This window comes from Impatiens glandulifera, chromosome 6 (assembly GCF_907164915.1).
Source record: "Impatiens glandulifera chromosome 6, dImpGla2.1, whole genome shotgun sequence".
In the NCBI taxonomy this organism is placed as follows: Eukaryota; Viridiplantae; Streptophyta; class Magnoliopsida; order Ericales; family Balsaminaceae; genus Impatiens; species Impatiens glandulifera.
This window is the reverse complement of record NC_061867.1, coordinates 3,704,600-3,723,471: the sequence shown is the minus strand read 5'-3', so window position 1 is coordinate 3,723,471 and position 18,872 is coordinate 3,704,600. Positions and strand designations below refer to the sequence as shown.

At 31.8% G+C, this 18,872-nt stretch overlaps 3 protein-coding genes and 1 pseudogene across 5 annotated transcripts; 3 read left to right on the top strand and 1 right to left on the bottom strand.

Annotated features, from left to right (window-relative positions):
• Positions 1-216: 216 nt before the first annotated feature.
• On the bottom strand, positions 217-2,088 carry LOC124942695 (chorismate mutase 1, chloroplastic-like). 3 transcript variants are annotated; one of them, XR_007099729.1, is made up of 5 exons: positions 1,890-2,088; positions 1,036-1,227; positions 823-970; positions 646-742; positions 217-560 (listed from the first exon to the last, which is right to left on the bottom strand). XR_007099729.1 is itself a non-coding variant. In XM_047483241.1 (5 exons), the coding sequence occupies exons 2-5, from the start codon at positions 1,190-1,192 to the stop codon at positions 517-519; spliced, it is 408 nt and encodes a 135-aa protein (XP_047339197.1). In that variant the 5' UTR covers positions 1,193-1,227; positions 1,890-2,087; the 3' UTR covers positions 217-516. The 3 variants fall into 3 exon arrangements, 2 of the variants coding, with proteins under 2 accessions (XP_047339197.1, XP_047339196.1); XM_047483241.1 differs by having other exon boundaries at positions 823-932; positions 1,890-2,087; XM_047483240.1 differs by lacking the exon at positions 1,890-2,088 and adding an exon at positions 1,334-1,433 and having other exon boundaries at positions 823-932.
• A 2,231-nt stretch (positions 2,089-4,319) lies between these two features.
• LOC124942935 (putative disease resistance protein RGA4) lies at positions 4,320-6,281 on the top strand. The gene has a single exon (XM_047483505.1). The coding sequence runs from the start codon at positions 4,320-4,322 to the stop codon at positions 6,279-6,281; it is 1,962 nt and encodes a 653-aa protein (XP_047339461.1).
• A 313-nt stretch (positions 6,282-6,594) lies between these two features.
• Positions 6,595-7,892, top strand: LOC124942491. Its single transcript, XM_047483010.1, has 2 exons — positions 6,595-7,525; positions 7,618-7,892. The coding sequence occupies exon 1, from the start codon at positions 6,634-6,636 to the stop codon at positions 7,486-7,488; it is 855 nt and encodes a 284-aa protein (XP_047338966.1). The 5' UTR covers positions 6,595-6,633; the 3' UTR covers positions 7,489-7,525; positions 7,618-7,892.
• Positions 7,893-15,549: 7,657 nt separating this feature from the next.
• LOC124942934 lies at positions 15,550-18,613 on the top strand (annotated as a pseudogene).
• Positions 18,614-18,872: the final 259 nt, after the last annotated feature.

The window sequence follows — 18,872 nt, the reverse complement described above, 5'->3', positions numbered from 1 at the left end:
GAAATGAATACAAACAGCAGAGCAGTTAGTGTTATCCAGTTCATACTTGTTTCATTACGCGTCCTCTTCCTTAATACACTTTCATTTTCTTTTCTCAAAAGATCAATAATAATATAAATAAGGAAATCATATTGAAATCTGAAATAAACATACAAATATAATTAATTAATATAAGATTAAGACATCATTCATTGGTCGGCAATAAGACTTTGTTTTGTTCTAAAACAGGGGAGGCCAAACATTAGGGCATTGATTTATAATACATAAGTAGTAAGTAATCTAATAACATATTATTATTATTATTATTATTACATGTCAATCAAGTCTTCTTAACAAATACTCAACTTGAACTTCCTTTGTCAATGGCATGATCCAATCTCCATACAAATCCCCAACCAAGTTTGGTTTTATTCTGTAATTCGGATCTGAACCTGAAACCAGTTCATCCCCTGATTAATCACCACTTCTTGACCATGAGTTTTCGATTTTATCTCCACCATTCTCTTCACTGCTTCTTCAACCATTGGATATGTAAGTAAATCCATCAGCCATTTTCGGTCCTACAACAAAGACAATATCAAAAGTTCATTAATTGACCTCTATTGTAACAACTAACAGGAACTTTATGTAAGTGCTCCCACACACTTAGTTGTGCTTTTATTGCACTTGTATAGTCCTCGGGCGAAGCTCGAAACTTAGCCTCTGCTACAAATTTCCCATAGTGAATTCTCTTCGAAAGGGCCTGGAAGAAGAATTGACACGAATTCGTCAAATTGATCAATGGGGATACCATATCTATATCTATATCTTTATAGACTATACCTGAAGACAAATTGTGTCACATACTGCTGTTGATCCACAATTACCATCATCTCCTTCCTTAACCAATCTGGGAAGAAGGTTTTTAAAGTACATATATATCCCATACTTTCCTGTTAATATTGATCAGGCGACCAATTAGATGAAGAACCTGACAAAGAACCAGCATAAGATCAACTAGATGAATGATGAACACTAAATATTGAACTAGTTTACCTGTGGATACTTTAAAGGTGGATACACGAGCATGAAGCTTCTCAGTTTCTTTGACCATAAACTCAACCAAAGACCCGCTAAACCCATCAACTGGAAAAGCATTAGGATCATTCAATAATCCTAATGGATGAGTCACATTAGAGTTAAGGACAACCATTTGTGAAACATGCGCACTGTAAAGCTTTGAGTTCCCTTAAAGAAAACAAAAATTACAATAAAATTAGCTATAATCTCCACAGTGGCTTCACCAAAAACTGAAGAAGAATCATGTTCAATCCAAATATAGGCTGTTCTCTACCATCGGTTGCATGCAAATGACATATAGAGTAATAAATGACTGAAAAAACAGCTTTGTGCATGATCCTCCGGCCAGGTGAAACCATTTTAGTTTTTAATATTCCTATACTCTTCTAGCTAGATTAGCAAACACAAGAGGATTGTGAGAAATGATAATACACAAGAAGCTATCTTAACTTGTAAGAACTTCACAACAGAAATTCAATTCTTCTATTGGAAAATTCCACGCCCCCTACCACGCCCACGCCCCACGTCACGCCCACGCCCCAACCCACGCCCAAGCCCCACGCCCCAGCCCACGCCCAAGCCCCACGCCCCACGCCCCACGCCCCACGCCCCACGCCCCACGCCCACGCCCCACGCCCCACGCCCCACGCCCCACGCCCCACGCCCCACGCCCCACGCCCCACGCCCCACGCCCCACGCCCACCCAAAACTAACTAAGCATTTCCGAAATGAAGCAATCCCTAAACTAAACTTCAGTAATCTAGGCATATTGCAGTAATCATTAATCCCTAAACTAAACTAAATGATTAGAACGAGAAAGGAGAACTAACCTCAGGTCTCTGAATGATTCGAACGAGAACGAGAAACGAAGAACGTCCGGCTGGTGCTTGGAGATCGTCCGGCTGTGGCTTGGCGATCGTCGGGATGCTCGGCAGGAAGAAAGGGACCGGAAGAATGGTCGGATGCTCGGGGAAAGCCAACGGTCGCCGCGGCTTCAGGGGAAGAGGAAAACGGGAAGAAAGAAAGGAAATGGGGGGAAAGGAAGGAAAAGAAAAGAAAAAGAAAAAAAAAAATATGTAAAAAAGTTATTAAGGGTAAAATTGGAAAAAATTTAAAAAAAAGGTTAAAAATCAAAAAGTTTATTATGAAGGTTAAATATCAAAATTAACTTCTTTTTAGGGTTATATTATCAAATTTCCCATATCATCTAAAAGTTCCACCATACATTATATTGCAATTATTAGTCTCTGACTTCAAAACTATTTTAAAATTGTTCCACATGCATGTGGTTGCATAGTAGGAAAACTATACATAAATATTTATAAAAATTATAGAAAACAATGATTTAGACAAATGTTTTTTCACACATTATTAGGAAAAATAAATATTTTATCCAAAGTAAGACTCTCAAATTTATTTATAATCTAAAAATATGTTTTTAATATTTATAACTTTATAAAAGTGTACATATTTATTCAAATAAAATCAAACAAACTTCAATCACTCTGATAAGAATGATTTTTAATAAAATTAATAAATTATTGAAATATAACCTTTTAATAATAACAGAATTATTTATGTTTAATATAATGTATTATCTTTAAATAATTAGATAATTTACTTAAATTTATAAATTAAATATTTAGAATACATTATTTTCAAAAACTTTAATATATTATATATTATTTTATATGAATGAAAAAAAATAATTAATAAATTTAGATGTTATAAGATTTGTTTATCTAGTTATATATAAAAAAAATTAAATAATCTATGTAATTTAAATAAAAAATTATTTTAAAATAAAAAATATACAATTAATTGAGTCCAATATTTCAAAAGGTTTGGGCCTAATATATATATATATATATATATATATATATATATATATATATATATATATATATATTCTAATTTAATGAGTATTTAACATTAGTAAAGTTTCTTCATTTTCATATGCTTTATAAAATTTGGGATAATAAACCAAATTTGATTGCTAATATGGATTGGACTGCTCTAACTCAATAATAATTTGTTAGACTTATTTAAGAGTAAGTGAATGATTGGGATTGAATTTATTTTTTTTAAACTATAAGAGAGAAAAATGTAATGATACCGTGATAATTTTAAAGAGATAAGTATATTTTTTATACTTAAAAAATATTAATATATAATAATAAAATAAAAAATATTTTATTATTTTAGTTAATAAATTTAATTATGTAATGGATGAGTACATGAGTAAAATAGTGTTATAATCCATTTATTTTTATACATAAATTATTGTATGTACAATTCAAAATTTTAGTTTGACAACAAAGGATAATAAGTTAAAAGATAAAAAGTGAATAAGAAAATATAATTTATAAATGTAAATATCATCTAAAATCTTACCATTCATTTTTATATTATTAGTCAAGAACTTCAAAAGTTTCTTCATACTAATTTAATTTTTCTACAACCACTTTCTTTATAACTTGGATCATATATGAAAGTGCATAAGAAAAGATTAATTTATTATTTGTTTTACATAATTTCAAAGAAAAGCATAATCAAATCAGGAGAATTTGTTTTATTACTTTAATCAAAGTGGTGTAAAACAATAATTTAATTAGGTAAAAATTATAATTGAATATAATATGATGAATTTATTAAAGAAAGTAATATTTTATATAATAAAAATGAAGAACGACAAGTGGGGATACTTGTTTTTTGACACATAAAACTTTAATTTGATAATGGAAGGATAAAGATGAATTTATAATATCATCTAAATAACTTTAATTTTAAACTGGTCCACATGCACGTGGTTGCATAGTAAGAAAACTATACATAAATATTTATAAAAACATTGATTTTGACAAATATTTTTTCACATTATTAGGAAAAATAAACATTTAATTCAAATAAGAGTCTCAAATTTATTTATAATCTAATTTTTTTTTTAATATTTATACCTTAATAAAATTGTACATATTTATTCAAATTTAATCAAACAAACTTCAATCACAGGGATAAATTTATATATATTATTTTAATTTTTAATTCAGTGATTGAAGTAAATAATATATATATATTATATGACTGAAACACTTTAATTATTTCATTAGATTTTTTAAATTTAGTTATACATAATAATTTTTTTAATTATTTCATAAGCAATCTAATTTTCTTTGGCAAGTAAGAGTTGCTGCATTTTGTATCTGATTTATTTGAACTTCGATTCTCAGATTTCATTTGAGAGAGAGAAATTAACCACCATGGCTGATCTAGCAACTCTGATCAGTGGTTTGATTTCAAATTTGGTACCTCTGATTAAGGATGAATTCAAGTTGATTTATGGTTTTGATGATGAGGTTGAAAAGCTATTGGGCACGCTATCTGCAATTAATGCCACACTTGAGGATGCTGAGATAAAGAACGAGTGGAAGAAGGACAAACAAACCGAAGATTGGTTGCGGAAGCTCAAAGGCATGGCATACGAGGTTCGAGACATCATGGATGAGTGCACCTTTGAAGATCTTCGTCTACAAGTCAAAAGGCTTAATCCCTCCTCCTCTTCAACCAAGAAAAAGGTAACCAACTGTATCTCCCATCCTTTTAGCAACACTCGGTCTCGTCGTAAAATTGGTAAAAAAATTAAGGATGTTCAAGAGAAATTAGAAAAGATTCATTTAGAGCGCAAAAATTTACAATTGCATGAACGGGCTATTCATGACTCGAAAATAAAAGAAGACAAGTTTACTAGTAGTTGGCGTGAAACCATGTCTCTTTCTAGTAGTAAAGTATATGGGAGAGATGAGGAGAAGAAACAGATTATTGATATTCTACTCAATAAATCTAATGTTGGTGTTGCTACAGAACAATTATCTGTTCTGCCCATTGTTGGGATTGGGGGTCTTGGTAAAACAACCTTTGCCCAAATGGTCTTCAACGACGAGGAGGTTTCTAAGCATTTTGATACCAAAATATGGGTTTGTGTTTCTGATGAATTTGATATTAAGTTGGTCATCAAAGCCATCATAGGAGCAAATAATGAAAGTTCCTTGGAGATATTGAAGGACTCGATTCAAAATAAATTGAGAGGGAAAATATATTTGATTGTATTGGATGATGTTTGGAATGAAAACGTTTGTGCATGGGATCAGTTGAGATCTGTATTAGACTGTGGAGCAAATGGTTCGTTTGTCCTTACCACGACACGTAAAAGAAGAGTGGCGGAAATCATGAAAACTATTCCAGATTTTGAGTTACCGGCACTCTCTTACGATGATTGTTGGCTACTATTCAAAGAACGTGCATTTGAGTCTGGAAAATCAAAAGATCCAAACTTCGTTAATATTGGTAAACAAATAACTAGAAGATGCAATGGTGTTCCTTTAGTTGCCAAAACATTGGGAAGTCATCTGGGGTTTTGTGACGACGAAAAAGAATGGCATAGAATAAGAGACAGTGAGATATGGGAGATATCCGAAAATGAAGAAGATCTCATGCCTATACTAAGGTTGAGTTACTATGACCTATCTTATCAATTGAGAAGATGCTTTGCGTTTTGTGCTATATTTCCCAAGGATACTAAAATTGAAAAGGAGAGATTAATCAAATTGTGGATAGCTCATGGTTTAATTGCTCCAGTTACAAATCAAGAAGTTGAAGATGTTGGGAATAGAATTTGGAAGGAGTTATGTTGGAGATCCTTTTTTCAAGATGAAAAAGAGAACACATATTGGGATGGTACAGTTTATACAACATGTATAACATGTATGATGCACGATCTTATGCACGATCTTTCGCAATCTGTTATGAAAGATGAATGTTATACGATGAATGCTAAGAAATCAAGTGATGGTTTAGAACGTGAAATTCGTCATGTAACATTAATGGTTGATCAGTTAGACCAAACATCAGTCAATACATCAATTTGTTCTCTTAAGAAAATTGGAGGGTTGCAATCAATGTTTCTCTATGACGAGTGTGGAAATGTCACGAAGGAGATTTTGAGTGACTTGAAGGAATATTTCTTGTCTTTACGTGTCCTTGAAGTAAGACACTGTATGCAATATCAAGATTTGAGTTATGTGAGTCGTCTAAAACATCTTAGATTTTTAGACATTTCTAATAGTGAGATAACAACACTGCCTGATAGTATATGTGATCTCTTTCACTTACAGACTCTGAAACTCATTAAATGTTATATGCTTGAAAGTTTGCCTAAAATATGAGGAACCTTGTTAACCTGAGGCATCTTTATTTGGATGGTTGTGTTAGATTAAAATATATGCCCAGAGGGATGGGGCAATTGAAACATCTCAAGACGTTAAGCTTGTTTGTGATAGGCGAAGAAATAGATTGCTGCCAACTAGACGAATTAAAAGAATTGGATATTGGAGGATCCTTGATAATTGAGAACCTTGGAAGAGTTAGTGATGCATCTATTGCAAGAGGGATAAGTATGGCTAAAAAGTCGAATATCACTAACTTGGAGTTGGATTGGGGTTATAATCGTGATGCTGATGGACATGAGAAAATATGTAAGCTCTAGGGGTTTCAACTGCGAGGCTGAAGACATTGATAATGAGTGGTTACAAAGGTGTGAATCCCCCTAAATGGGTGGGAAAGTCATCTCCTTCTATTGGTAGTAGCAGCAGCGATGATAGTGAAATGATGATAGTACTATTCCCTTTATTAGAGATACTAATTATTATTGAGATGAATAATTTGAGGGAATTGGTATCTCCTACTACTATTCCTAGTAACGAAGCATTCTCTAATCTATGCAAGTTGGGGATATCTAATTGCCCAAAGCTAGGGGCCTTGCCAGTACCGCATCTGAAAGCACTCAAAGATGTATGTGTTTCAGGTGAATGTTCGGATGAGTTGTTATATAGCATCTCAAATCTTAGTGCTCTCGCTCGTCTCACTCTTAGGAATATGAATAAAAGAGTTTTATTTGGAGCTGGTTATATGGTATTAATGTTTGATGATGATGAGATACAATTAAGAGGAGGAGGAGGAGTACGCTCAACTTTCCAATCTCTTCAAACTCTGCGTATTTGGAGGTGCAGCAAGTTAAGGCGTTTGTTTGATTCGGGAATGATAATGGAAGAAGAGAGTACTAATGGCTGCGAGAAGCAACAAAAGCATCATCATCATCTTCAAGCAGAAAGAACAAGAGATCTCATCCACTCTCTCAAGGAATTGTATATTCGTAATTGTTGGGAGTTGATGATATCAGTTGAGGAATTTGGAAACCTCAATTCACTACAGAGTTTGGAAATCAGGGGTTGTCCTAAGTTGGTGTCTTCAGAAGAAGAGGACGATTTTAAGGCACTCCTACGTTCCCTTCGAGCAAGACTTGGTCCTATCTACTTCTCTGTAGATATTGAATTGGAAAAGGAAAAGGAAGAGGGAGAGCATAGCAGAGCATAGTGTGTGGCCCCCATCATCATCATCATAAGCAAATTTGGTACGTATTTAGTCAAACAACTACATCTTTTTTATTTATTTTATTTTAAAAACGATCCATCCAATATAATGTAACCTAATCTTTTGCATCAGGAGGAAAAGTCTTCATCAGGGATCTTCATCTTCTGCTTCTAGAAAGAAAGAAAGAAAGAAAGAAAGAAAGAAAGAAAGAAAGTGGGGGAAACTTCTTTATAATAAAGTTATTTCATCTCATTTTCTAATTTGCACATTTAATTGTATTTCATGCATATCTATCTATCTATCTGTTCATCCCAAAATGTATATTCTTGTTGCTTTGTGAAGGATATAAATATTATTGGCAGACTTGACTTGATTTATAATGATATTTGAAGGCCGTTCAACTTTTATAACTATTTTTTTTTACAGATAAATATATTATTTAAAATGTTAAGATCTTAAATGATTTTGGATGTTTTATACTTTTCAACTTAAAATTACGTTATATTTTATAAAAACCATTTTCAGATGTTAATTGGACTGATTTTGAGCAAAAAGGTGATGTTCTGGCATTACAATGTTATCTTCCAACTAAGAATACCCTGTTTGTTTATCTTGAGAAAGGCCACCAGCAGACTGCCTTAAAGTTATAGATCAAATAAGATTTCGTTTTAAAAGCCCAACAGGCTTCCACAAATCATTGGGCTTACGTACTAGTCTCTATTTATTTATTTATTTATTTTTATTTATGTCCACGAATCGTCGTCAACAAAGTCCAAAAAGCACGACGAGGGAGAGGACGACAGACGCCATTAATCTTCACTCCCCTTCTCAACACAACGAAGACGATTGGGTCTCTACATACATCATCTTCATCTTCATATCTTCCATTTCTCCAATCCAACACAATCAAAATCACACCCAAATCCAGAACAGCGATCAAAATCAGAACAGAGAAAGAGGGATATTGGCGGCCCTTATAAGCATTTATTTACTGGAATTTGGATCAGCACATTCAACTCTTGCATATGAATGCAAGACACTAATCATTTCTATTATATTCTAATCACTTTTTGAATACTTTTCATGATCTGCTTTATAAGACACACATACTTTTTTGCTTAATTTTGTTTTGATTTACCTTTCTGTCATATAAGATATTATATACACATTGTTATTTTGAACTATGTACGTAGGAGAGTATGCAGACCACATCATGTCTATCCTTCATAATGCAATTTGAACAATTGTCTTTATAAATGATGAGAAACAACATATCTTTGTATTTAATTTGTTAGTTGTTTGTCTGAAATATTATTAGTAACAATAATGATTAAATTATTAGTAATAGTATAAATATTGTAGTAGTTAAATCAAATATTATCTATGTCGTTGCTCTATAGAAAGACTATTTTTTATTTATGAAAATCATCAATTATAAGTTAATAGATAATTTAACACCCATGTTTCAGGTCCTAAGCTTCAAACATAAGTGGTCTTACTTATGAACCACACCACACGTTAGCCCGGAAACTAAAATCAATTTACCTAAGAAAAATAAATAGACTATGTCAAGGTTTTCATCATCGAGCTGATGAGTCTTTGATTATGTTGTTTTATATTATGATATTCTCAATAAGCTCATTTATGAAGTTTAAAAATCATTTTTAGTATAGGCTCGGTATTTTTTTTATTTAAAGTTATAAATTCAAAAAATATAAAATATGAGTGTATATAGTTACCAACGGAGGTAATGCATTCTAGCAATAACAATATTTATCTATTTTGTTTTATGCAAAGGAAGGTTGAGGCTATATTTTTCTATTTAGTTTTATGCAAAGGAAGATTGAGGCTAGACAACATAAGAACTATTAATATATTCTCATAATCAACGATTACGAGCTTAATGGCAGCAACAAGGTTTCTTCAGCATTTCTACTTTTGTGCAGGTCCTTTCTGCATTCCAGCAAGAGAAGCTATAGATTTAACCTTATATTAGTCTCTTCCCTTGGAGAACTTAAAATGTGTATCATCGTCTCTATTGCGTTATTAGCAACACATCGTTCATGTAACAAATCATTGAGAGGGACAACATAAAGAATACTCTTCAAATGCATCCAAAACAAAATTCTTTTATTCAAGTAAGTCACTAGTCAATAATGCACTTAGTTGATTGAAGGTTAATGTATCTAATTTGTGGATCAAATGGTTCAACTTCTTAGTAACAATTTATTTCAAATTTAAGCTTCCATTCTCCAATAGCTAAAACATTAGCATTTTCAACATGCATGTATATTTTTACTATGATTACACAGATTCCCAAGGATTGTTACGTACACAATATTTCTTTGCCTCAATATCCAAAGGGTATGATGCCTTAGTTTTTTCTACTATTGGAATCATATATTATAATTATTGTTGAAGCTAAACTTCCTAGTATGCCCACAACCTAAGTAGGTGATGAACATGACTAAACAATTCTTACATTATTTTAGTTAGCAGCATATTTGTAGGATATAATTTCAGCTCCATATTTTTTTTTTTTGAATAAATGATGCTAGCATGACTCTCCACAATCATAACACTTACTTCAACTTAACGCGTTTTAAGTGGGAATCGAACTCGTAACCATATTAGTGATGTTGCTATTTGGAATTTGATATTCACCAATTGTAAGTGATTGTGAAGTGGATTTACAGAAGAAGGGTGAGAAGTTGATTACTCTTCAAAATCAAATGTGAGATACTTATTATAGAAATTTTCATTTATGTGTTGTAAACAAATCTTTGTAGTATTAATACAACTAATTAATTCTACAGTTTATTACATTATATTATTAGAGAATTTCATTTATATAAATATGAATTATTCTATAATTTCTTCATCACAAAAAGTTCTTGATATTATAATTTGAATGAGAACTAACAAAATCTAATAAGATTTACCGGCACATAAATATTTTTACCGACACATAATTATTGTTTATCGACATAACTTTATATACCAGTAAATCTTTGTCGGCGCATAATTAACCCTTATCGACACAAACATATAAGTCGGTATAGTCCTTTGTCGACTAATTATACTTTCGCTAATTTACGTGTCGGTAAATATTTTAGTGGCACATAGATACGCCGCAAAACCATGTTTTATGTGTCGGTAAAAAATCAATACATAAAAGATTTTAAATCCGAGATTATGCAATCACATGTCGTGTTAAACAAATTGTGAAGAACACTTGTGTAGAAAAAAGAAATTACAATATATTAAGCATTTGAAATCAGTTACTTATTGTAATAATCAAATTCACTCAAAAATAATTTGTGATTTTAAAATTATGGTTTTTAAGACAACGCATTTCAAATTGTGCATATTCCCGCCATCTTCTACTTCTTGGTCTTCATCATTTTTAGTGATTAATATTTCTTTTTTAATTTCAATATGTTATTGGAATGGTTTTATCATTCAAATATAATAAGTATCATTGAGAAGTATAGCACCTAATCAAACTTCTTATCCAATGATAAAGTGAAATCATAATAACTCAACCTTCTAGGTTTTATTTATTTATTTTGAGATATCTCACTTTTAATCGTTATATCTTATTCTGCATCATTCATTTTGATCGTTCTTGAACCCCAATTGATCCCAATGTCTTGGAAACTAAAGGAATAATCTTACCTTTAATAATTTCCAAACATCCTCTTATAATGTCCAATTCTTTTAATTCATCTAGCTGTTGACAATGATGATCTATTTCCATGCCTATCACAAACTAGCTTAATATGTGTTATGTCTCAATTGCTTCATCCCTTTAGGTATATATTTTAATTCACCACAACCCTCGAAATAAAATAAAGATATCAAAGTTATTAGGTATTTCATATTTTTTGGACAAATGTTTGAGATTTAAATAATTATTGGGTTTTAATGTTTGTAAGTTTAAGAAATCACAACTAAGGTAATATTAATTGTTACCTCGAGCATAATGAGAAAGGTTTAAGATGTTTTAAGCATTCCACATAACATAAATTAAAAAATTAATCACAATAGTGTAGTTTGAAACAAAGACACGTAAAAACGAAAGTTTCTTCAAAATACTTATAAAATGATTTGGTATTTTCTTTCAATTTATTGCGAATTGTTTTGATGCCATCTATCAGTTGATCAGAATATATTTACAGCTTGGTGAATTAGAATATTTGTTTTTGTTAAGTATGTAAATGAGTTGCTATTTGGACTTAATTTATCTTAGAAGTAAAAATATCTGGTTATCTAGTTTAGGATCAGTAAAAATTTTGAACATGAACGGTTAAGACTTCTAAAGGGTTTTTGGTTCATTTTGTTTTGTTAAATCTTAACTGATTTGAGATGTTTTATATTTCCGAGCCTATAATCAACGGGTTGAGTTGGGTTGGGTTGGGTTGGGTTGGGTTGGGTTGGGTTGGGTTGGGTTGGGTTGGGTTGGGTTGGGTTGGGTTGGGTTGGATTGGGTTGGGTTGGGTTGGGTTGGGTTGGGTTGGGTTGGGTTGGGTTGGCGGTAACTCAGTGCCAGTTTATATATATATTAATTATGATTCAATATTTTTATTAATAAGCTCTATAATTGTATGTATTATTTTTGTTAATATTTTAATTCTGATTCTATACATTATTTGAGCTACAACTACGTCATTATGAAATTGATGTTTCTCGTAATTAGAATTTTTAAAATATATCTTTGATCAACAGATTAATTGAAACAAGTCATCAAATTATATTTTGATTGATTCTACTTGTTTTTGTTTTGACTTTTTTTAGTTTCTACCACCACTCCAGACATATATATCATGTAAAAATCATTTAACAGAATAAGATAAAAGAAGAGTTTTCAATAAATACTATGATAATTTATATTGAACAAGAATTTGTTAAAGATATTGATTCAGATTTTATAATAGATTAATTTTATTCTACAAGGAATAGAAGGTTTCAATTTAAATAATATGTAAAAAAATTTAAAATTTCATAAAATTTTAAATATATAAATTTGCTATTTAAATCAAGTATTTCCGTCACTTTTTAGATCTTGTATATTTATTTTAGTAGGGGTATTTGTGGATTGGTTCGATTAATATGTTTTATATGCTCATTTATTACCCATAATAGTGTAATACATATAATCTTTACATCCTATGGAAAAAATCCTGAATTCACCCTTGTACAATCGAATTGCGGTAGATATAATTTATTTGTCTATCTTAATTGGACTGATATTGGGTAAAATTTAGACTATAACATGTAGGATTTTTTAGCAAATCAATTGAAATATATGTTTTGTTCTAAAAAGGACAACGTCCAAATTTAGAATGTCACTTGAGGAATGATTTATAAATTGTAATGACAACTGGCAAAGTATATGTTAGTTGCATACTAAAAATAATAAATCATACCATTTCCCCTAATTGAAGTATCAAATACATCAAGATGATAAGAATTAACATCAAATAAAAAAAATGAGATTACCTTCATTTGAGTTATGTGAGTCGTCTAAAACATCTTAGATACTTAGACATTTCTCATAGCGAGATAACAACACTACCTAATAGTATTTGTGATCTCTTCAACTTACAGACTCTCTGAAACTCATTTATTGTTCTACGACTTGAAAGTTTGCCTAGAAATATGAGGAACCTTATTAACTTGAGGCATTTTTATTAGAATTACTGTTTTGGATTAGAATATATGCCTAGAGATTGTCAACTAGATGTCATAGCGAGTGGAGCGATAGTTATGGAAAAGGTTCACACAGATAAAAAAATCCCGCATATATGGCCATGAAGGTGGTGACGGGAATCAAGTTTCGGAAATATTGCGACTTGATTCACGTCACAAAGGTTGGAACGTAATCGAAGAAGTAGGAGGATCGGTTCTAGAGTGTTCTTGGTGATGAGGCTCATTTGTTTGACAATAAACATAGAGACAAGGTGGAGAAATTTTGAAATTGGGCCTAGAGATTGCCAACTTGATGTCATAACTAAACTAGCACAATACTATATTTTAAGTGCATTTCTATAGAAGAAGATGATGTCAAGCTTTTCCTTCACATTTGCACAACAATACCTAACACATTTGTTCAGAAGTAATATTGTTACTAACACATTTACCGACACATAATATAAAAATATATCTTAAATAACAATACCAATTTACATCCTACAAAGTATGTGCATCAAATTCGATGATAAAACTCTTAATGTTTTCAAATTGATTGTTTTATCTAATAAGTTTAATGGTATATAAAATCCAATAACACTTCAGCCTAAATAGTTATATATGTACAATATTGTCTAATAAAGAAATGCTAATAAATATAAGAAATTAATTATTTACAAATAATGCGGATCTACTCCAAAATGAGAACAAATTAATAAAATAACTTGAATGGGTTAATGAATGTTGGGCATAAGAGGAGAGGAGAGGTCAACTATATATGTAGTTTACTTTGAAAAAATAGGACATTAATATATATTATTGAAAATTTTAATAATAGCTAGAAATTGTAGGGTCTTCCTTAATTTGTGGATCAAAAACGATCCAAACGAACTGGCAGCAGAATAAAATATTAATTTATGAATGTAAATGAATATGAAGAAGTCATATTATTGCTAAATATTATATTATACATCACGTTTCTTGATAAATATTTTTTTATTATACAAGTTTGCTAATTAAAACCTGTTTATATATTTACATAAAGACAGTTTTCATTGTGAGCTCTAGCTAGCCTTACCAAAAAAAATTGTAATTATAAGAGAGAAACAGAGAGAATCAAACAATCTGGTGCTAGGTAACTCATCTCTCTCAAATGCTAAAGCCTATAATTTAATTTACTATTTTACTTTTAACTCTCTCTCATTTTCACTTTTTGTCTAAATATATAGTCTATGAACTTGTCCTGTGAACTCTGTTCATAAGAGGTTTACCTTCAAATATTATCAAAAACTCTATTGTGCAACATCATATTAAATTATTTGATTAAGAAATGTCGAATCTTGAATTTCACGATTTCTAGAACGTAGCATTTTGATCTAAACATGTTTTGACTGTCAATGCACATTAATTGTCACTGTCACGAGATGCAGGACAAATCTACGTAAGAATTGTACTTTGCATAAACCCATAAAACAACAATTATTATCCACGAATCCTGTATATATTCTAACTTTTAAAAAATAATAACAGTTATATTAGCTGTGTAGTTCTAATCTCAAATTAGTTTTAAGTTTGATTATAAAGTTACATATTATTTTTTTCCATTTAAAAAAATTCTTAAAACAAAAATTAAGTCCATTTTAACTCTAATTTCCTATATATTTTCATTTGATAAGTATTTTTTATACAAGTTCCTAAATATTTTTACACATAAATGGAGGGTTGATAAATATTTTTACACATAATTGTTAACAATAGTTGGTTTATCCCATCCCTTCTAGTTGCTTAGTTGGCAATTAACTTCCAGATCAAAGACCTTCTCGTTAATCATCAAGATCAAAGACTTACTTAATTAATTTTGCTTAAAATCATTATTTTAAATGTTAACAAATTTATATAAACAAAATATTTTTTTATCTATTAAAAATGAGACCAATAAAATAACTTGAAGGGGTTAACGAGGGTATAAGAGGGAGAGGTCAACTATATAGTTTACATTAAACAAAATTTCTTTTTTTTCTTTTCTTTTTTAAATAAGGACGACCCTTTCCAATCAAAAACATTTCCGATGTGAATCGAACTCGTAATATTTTGATCTCTTAGATCGACTCTTCTCACCGGGCTACAATATTGTGTCTGCCAATACATTAAGAATAGTTTTCTTTTGCCTGAAGAAAACTTGTTATGTAACATGTTTATATATTTAATTACAGAGATACGGTCCATACGGATACTAAAGCCTATTCTTATTCTTATTTAAAAAATGCAGTTTCAGCACTTGCTTACACGTTAAAAAGTGCGGCCATTTTGTATCTGATTTATTAATTCAACTTCGATTCTCAGATTTCATTTGAGAGAGAGAAATTAACCACCATGGCTGATCCAGCAACTATAATCAGTGGTTTGCTTTCAGATTTGGCACCTCTGATTAAGGATGAATTCAAGTTGATTTATGGTTTTGATGAGGAGGTTGAAAAGCTATTGGGCACGCTATCTGCAATTAACGCCGCACTTGAGGATGCTGAGATAAAGAACGTGTGGAAGAAGGACAACCAAACCGAAGTTTGGTTGCGGAAACTCAAACGTGTGGCATACGAGGTTCGAGACATCATGGATGAGTGCACCTTTGAAGATCTTCGTCTTCAAGTCAAAAGGCATAATGCCTCCTCTTCAACTCGGATCCAGGTAACCAACTGTATCCCCCTTCCTTTTAGCAACACCTGGTCGCGTCGTGAAATTGGTTACAAAATTAAGGATGTTCAAGAGAAACTAGAACAGATTTATTCAGAGCGCAAAAATTTACAATTGCGTGAACCTATTCATGACTCGAAAATAATAGACAAGTTTACTAGTAGTTGGCGTGAAACCATGTCTCTTTCTAGTAGTCCAGTATATGGGAGAGATAAGGAGAAGAAACAGATTATTGATATTCTACTCAATAATAGTACATCTAGTACTGTTAGTATTGCTACAGAAGTACTATCTATTCTGCCTATAGTTGGGATTGGGGGTCTTGGTAAAACAACACTTGCCCAAATGGTCTTCAATGACGACCAAGTTTCTAAGCATTTTGATCCCAAAATTTGGGTTTGTGTTTCTGATGAATTTGATGTTAAGATGGTGACCAAAGCGATCATGGAAGAAAAGGAAGAAGATAACTTAGAAGAATTGCAGAAAAAAGTTAGAGATAAATTGAGAGGGAAAAGATATTTGATTGTATTGGATGATGTTTGGAATGAAGACATAGATGAATGGAATCGGGTGAAATCTATATTAGATTGTGGATCAAATGGTTCGTTCGTCCTTACTACGACACGTAAACAAAATGTGGCGGAAATCATGAAAACTATTCCACATTTTGAGTTATCGTCACTCACTGACGATGATTGTTGGCTACTATTCAAAAAACGTGCATTTGATGATGGAAAACCAAAAGATCCAAACTTCATTAATATTGGTAAGCAAATAGCTAGAAGATGTAAGGGTGTTCCTTTAGTTGTCAAGACATTGGGAAGTCAACTGGGGTTTTGTGATGACCAAAAAGAATGGCACAAAATAAAAGATAGTGAGATATGGGAGATATTCGAAATTGAAGATGATATCTTGCCTATTCTAAGGTTGAGTTATTATGACCTCCCTTATCATTTGAGAAGATGTTTTGTGTTTTGTGCTATATATATTTCCCAAGGACACTCTAATTGAAAAGGAGAAATTAATTCAATTGTGGATAGCCCATGGTTTAATTCCGACAGTTGAAAAGCAAGATCTGGAAGATGCTGGGAATAGAATTTGGAAGGAGTTGTGTTGGAGATCCTTTTTTCAAGATGAAAAAGAGAACAAATATGGGGATGATAGATTTTATACAACATGCATGATGCACGATCTTATGCACGATCTTTTTCAATCTGTTATGAAAGATGAATGTTATACGATGGATGCTAAGAGATCAAGTGATGGTTTAGGACCTGAAATTCGTCATGTAACATTAATGGTTGATCAGTTAGACCAAGCATCACTTTGTTCTCTTAAAGAAATTGGAGGGTTGCAGTCAATAATGCTCGATGACACGGATTATAATAGAAATGTCCCAAAGGAGATTTTGAGTTTCTTGAAGGAACTTTTGCCTTTACGTGTCCTTGAAGTAAGATGCCATGTCCAATATCAAGATTTGAGTTATGTGAGACGTCTAAAACATCTTAGATACTTAGACATTTCTGATAGTAAGATAACAACCTTGCCTAATAGTATTTGCGATCTCTTCAACTTACAGACTCTAAAACTCAATAATTGTTCTGAGCTTGAAAGTTTTCCTAGAAATATGAGGAACCTTATTAACCTGAGGCATCTTTATTTGGAGGGTTGTGATGGATTAAAATATATGCCTAGAGGGATGGGGCAACTGAAACATCTCAAGACGTTAAGCATGTTTGTGATAGGTGAAGAAATAGATTGCTGCCAACTAGATGAAATAAGAGAATTGGATATCAGCGGATCATTAAAAATTAGGAATCTTGGAAGAGTTAGCGATGCATCTATTGCAAGAGGGATAAGTATGGCTAATAAGTCGAGTATTACTATCTTGGAGTTGGATTGGGGTTATACATATGCTGATGCTGATGGACATGAGAAAATGGGTGAAGCTCTAGAGGTTCCAACTGAGAGGCTGAAGATATTCAGAATGAGTGGTTACAAAGGTGTGAATCTCCCTAAATGGGTGGGAATTGACAATGTGGATACTACTATTCCTAGTCCCAAAGCATTCCCTAATCTATGCAACCTGAAGATATTTGATTGCCCAAAGTTAGGGGCATTGCCACCGCATCTCAAATCACTCAAATATGTAAGTGTTTGGGGTGAATGTTCAGATGAGTTGTTATATAGTACCTCAAATCTTAGTGCTCTCACTCATCTCTATCTTGATGGATTGAATGAAAGAAGTGTTTTATTTGGAACTGGTTATATGGCATTAGTGTTTGATGATGATCAGACGTCAACCCTTGCGGACAATAATGAAGCTCAATTAGGAGTACTATGTTCAACTTTCCAATCTCTTCAATATCTGACTATTGTGGGGTGCGACAAGTTAAGGTGGTTGTTTGATGAGGGAATGATAATGGAAGAAGAAACTCATCATCATCATCTTCAAGCTGGACAAACAAAAAGAACAAGAGGTCTCACGTATTTGGATATTCGTAATTGTCCGGAGTTGATGATATCAGTTGAGGAATTTGGAAACCTCGATATTAATAATTCACTACAGAGATTGACTATCAGGGGTTGTCCTAAGTTGGTGTCTTCAGAAGAAGCCGACGATGTCATGGCACTCCTACGTTCCCTTCGAGCAAGACTTCGTTACTTCGATGTAGATATTGAATTGGAAAAGGAAGATGGAGATCATAGAAGAGCATTATATACATCTTTTTTATTTTTAAAATGATCCATCCAATATAATGTAGTTAATCTTTTGCATCAGGAGGATACCATCCAATAATATGTAAATTATCTGTTATTGACACTTTTGATTTATGATTGAATGTCGTTACACTTTTATAACACATAAATATTGTCATTTTGGATGTTTTATATATATTTCTGAACGTAAATATCATTTTAGATGACTTTAGACATTATGATATAATTTATAGAAAATCTGATAGATTTTCAAATGTTAATCGGGCTGATATACTTGAGCAAAT

Bases quoted from the DNA above. Each gene is read 5' to 3' on its own strand.
- LOC124942695 (XM_047483240.1), bottom strand. From the start codon at position 1,418: ATGGTTTCACCTGGCCGGAGGATCATGCACAAAGCTGTTTTTTCAGTC. The intron at 1,228-1,333 runs GTAGAGAACAGC...GTTTTCTTTAAG, and splicing joins TCATTTGCATGCAACCGATG to GGAACTCAAAGCTTTACAGT. The intron at 743-822 runs GTATAGTCTATA...TTCTTCTTCCAG, and splicing joins GTGACACAATTTGTCTTCAG to GCCCTTTCGAAGAGAATTCA.
- LOC124942935 (XM_047483505.1), top strand. From the start codon at position 4,320: ATGGCTGATCTAGCAACTCTGATCAGTGGTTTGATTTCAAATTTGGTA.
- LOC124942491 (XM_047483010.1), top strand. From the start codon at position 6,634: ATGAGTGGTTACAAAGGTGTGAATCCCCCTAAATGGGTGGGAAAGTCA.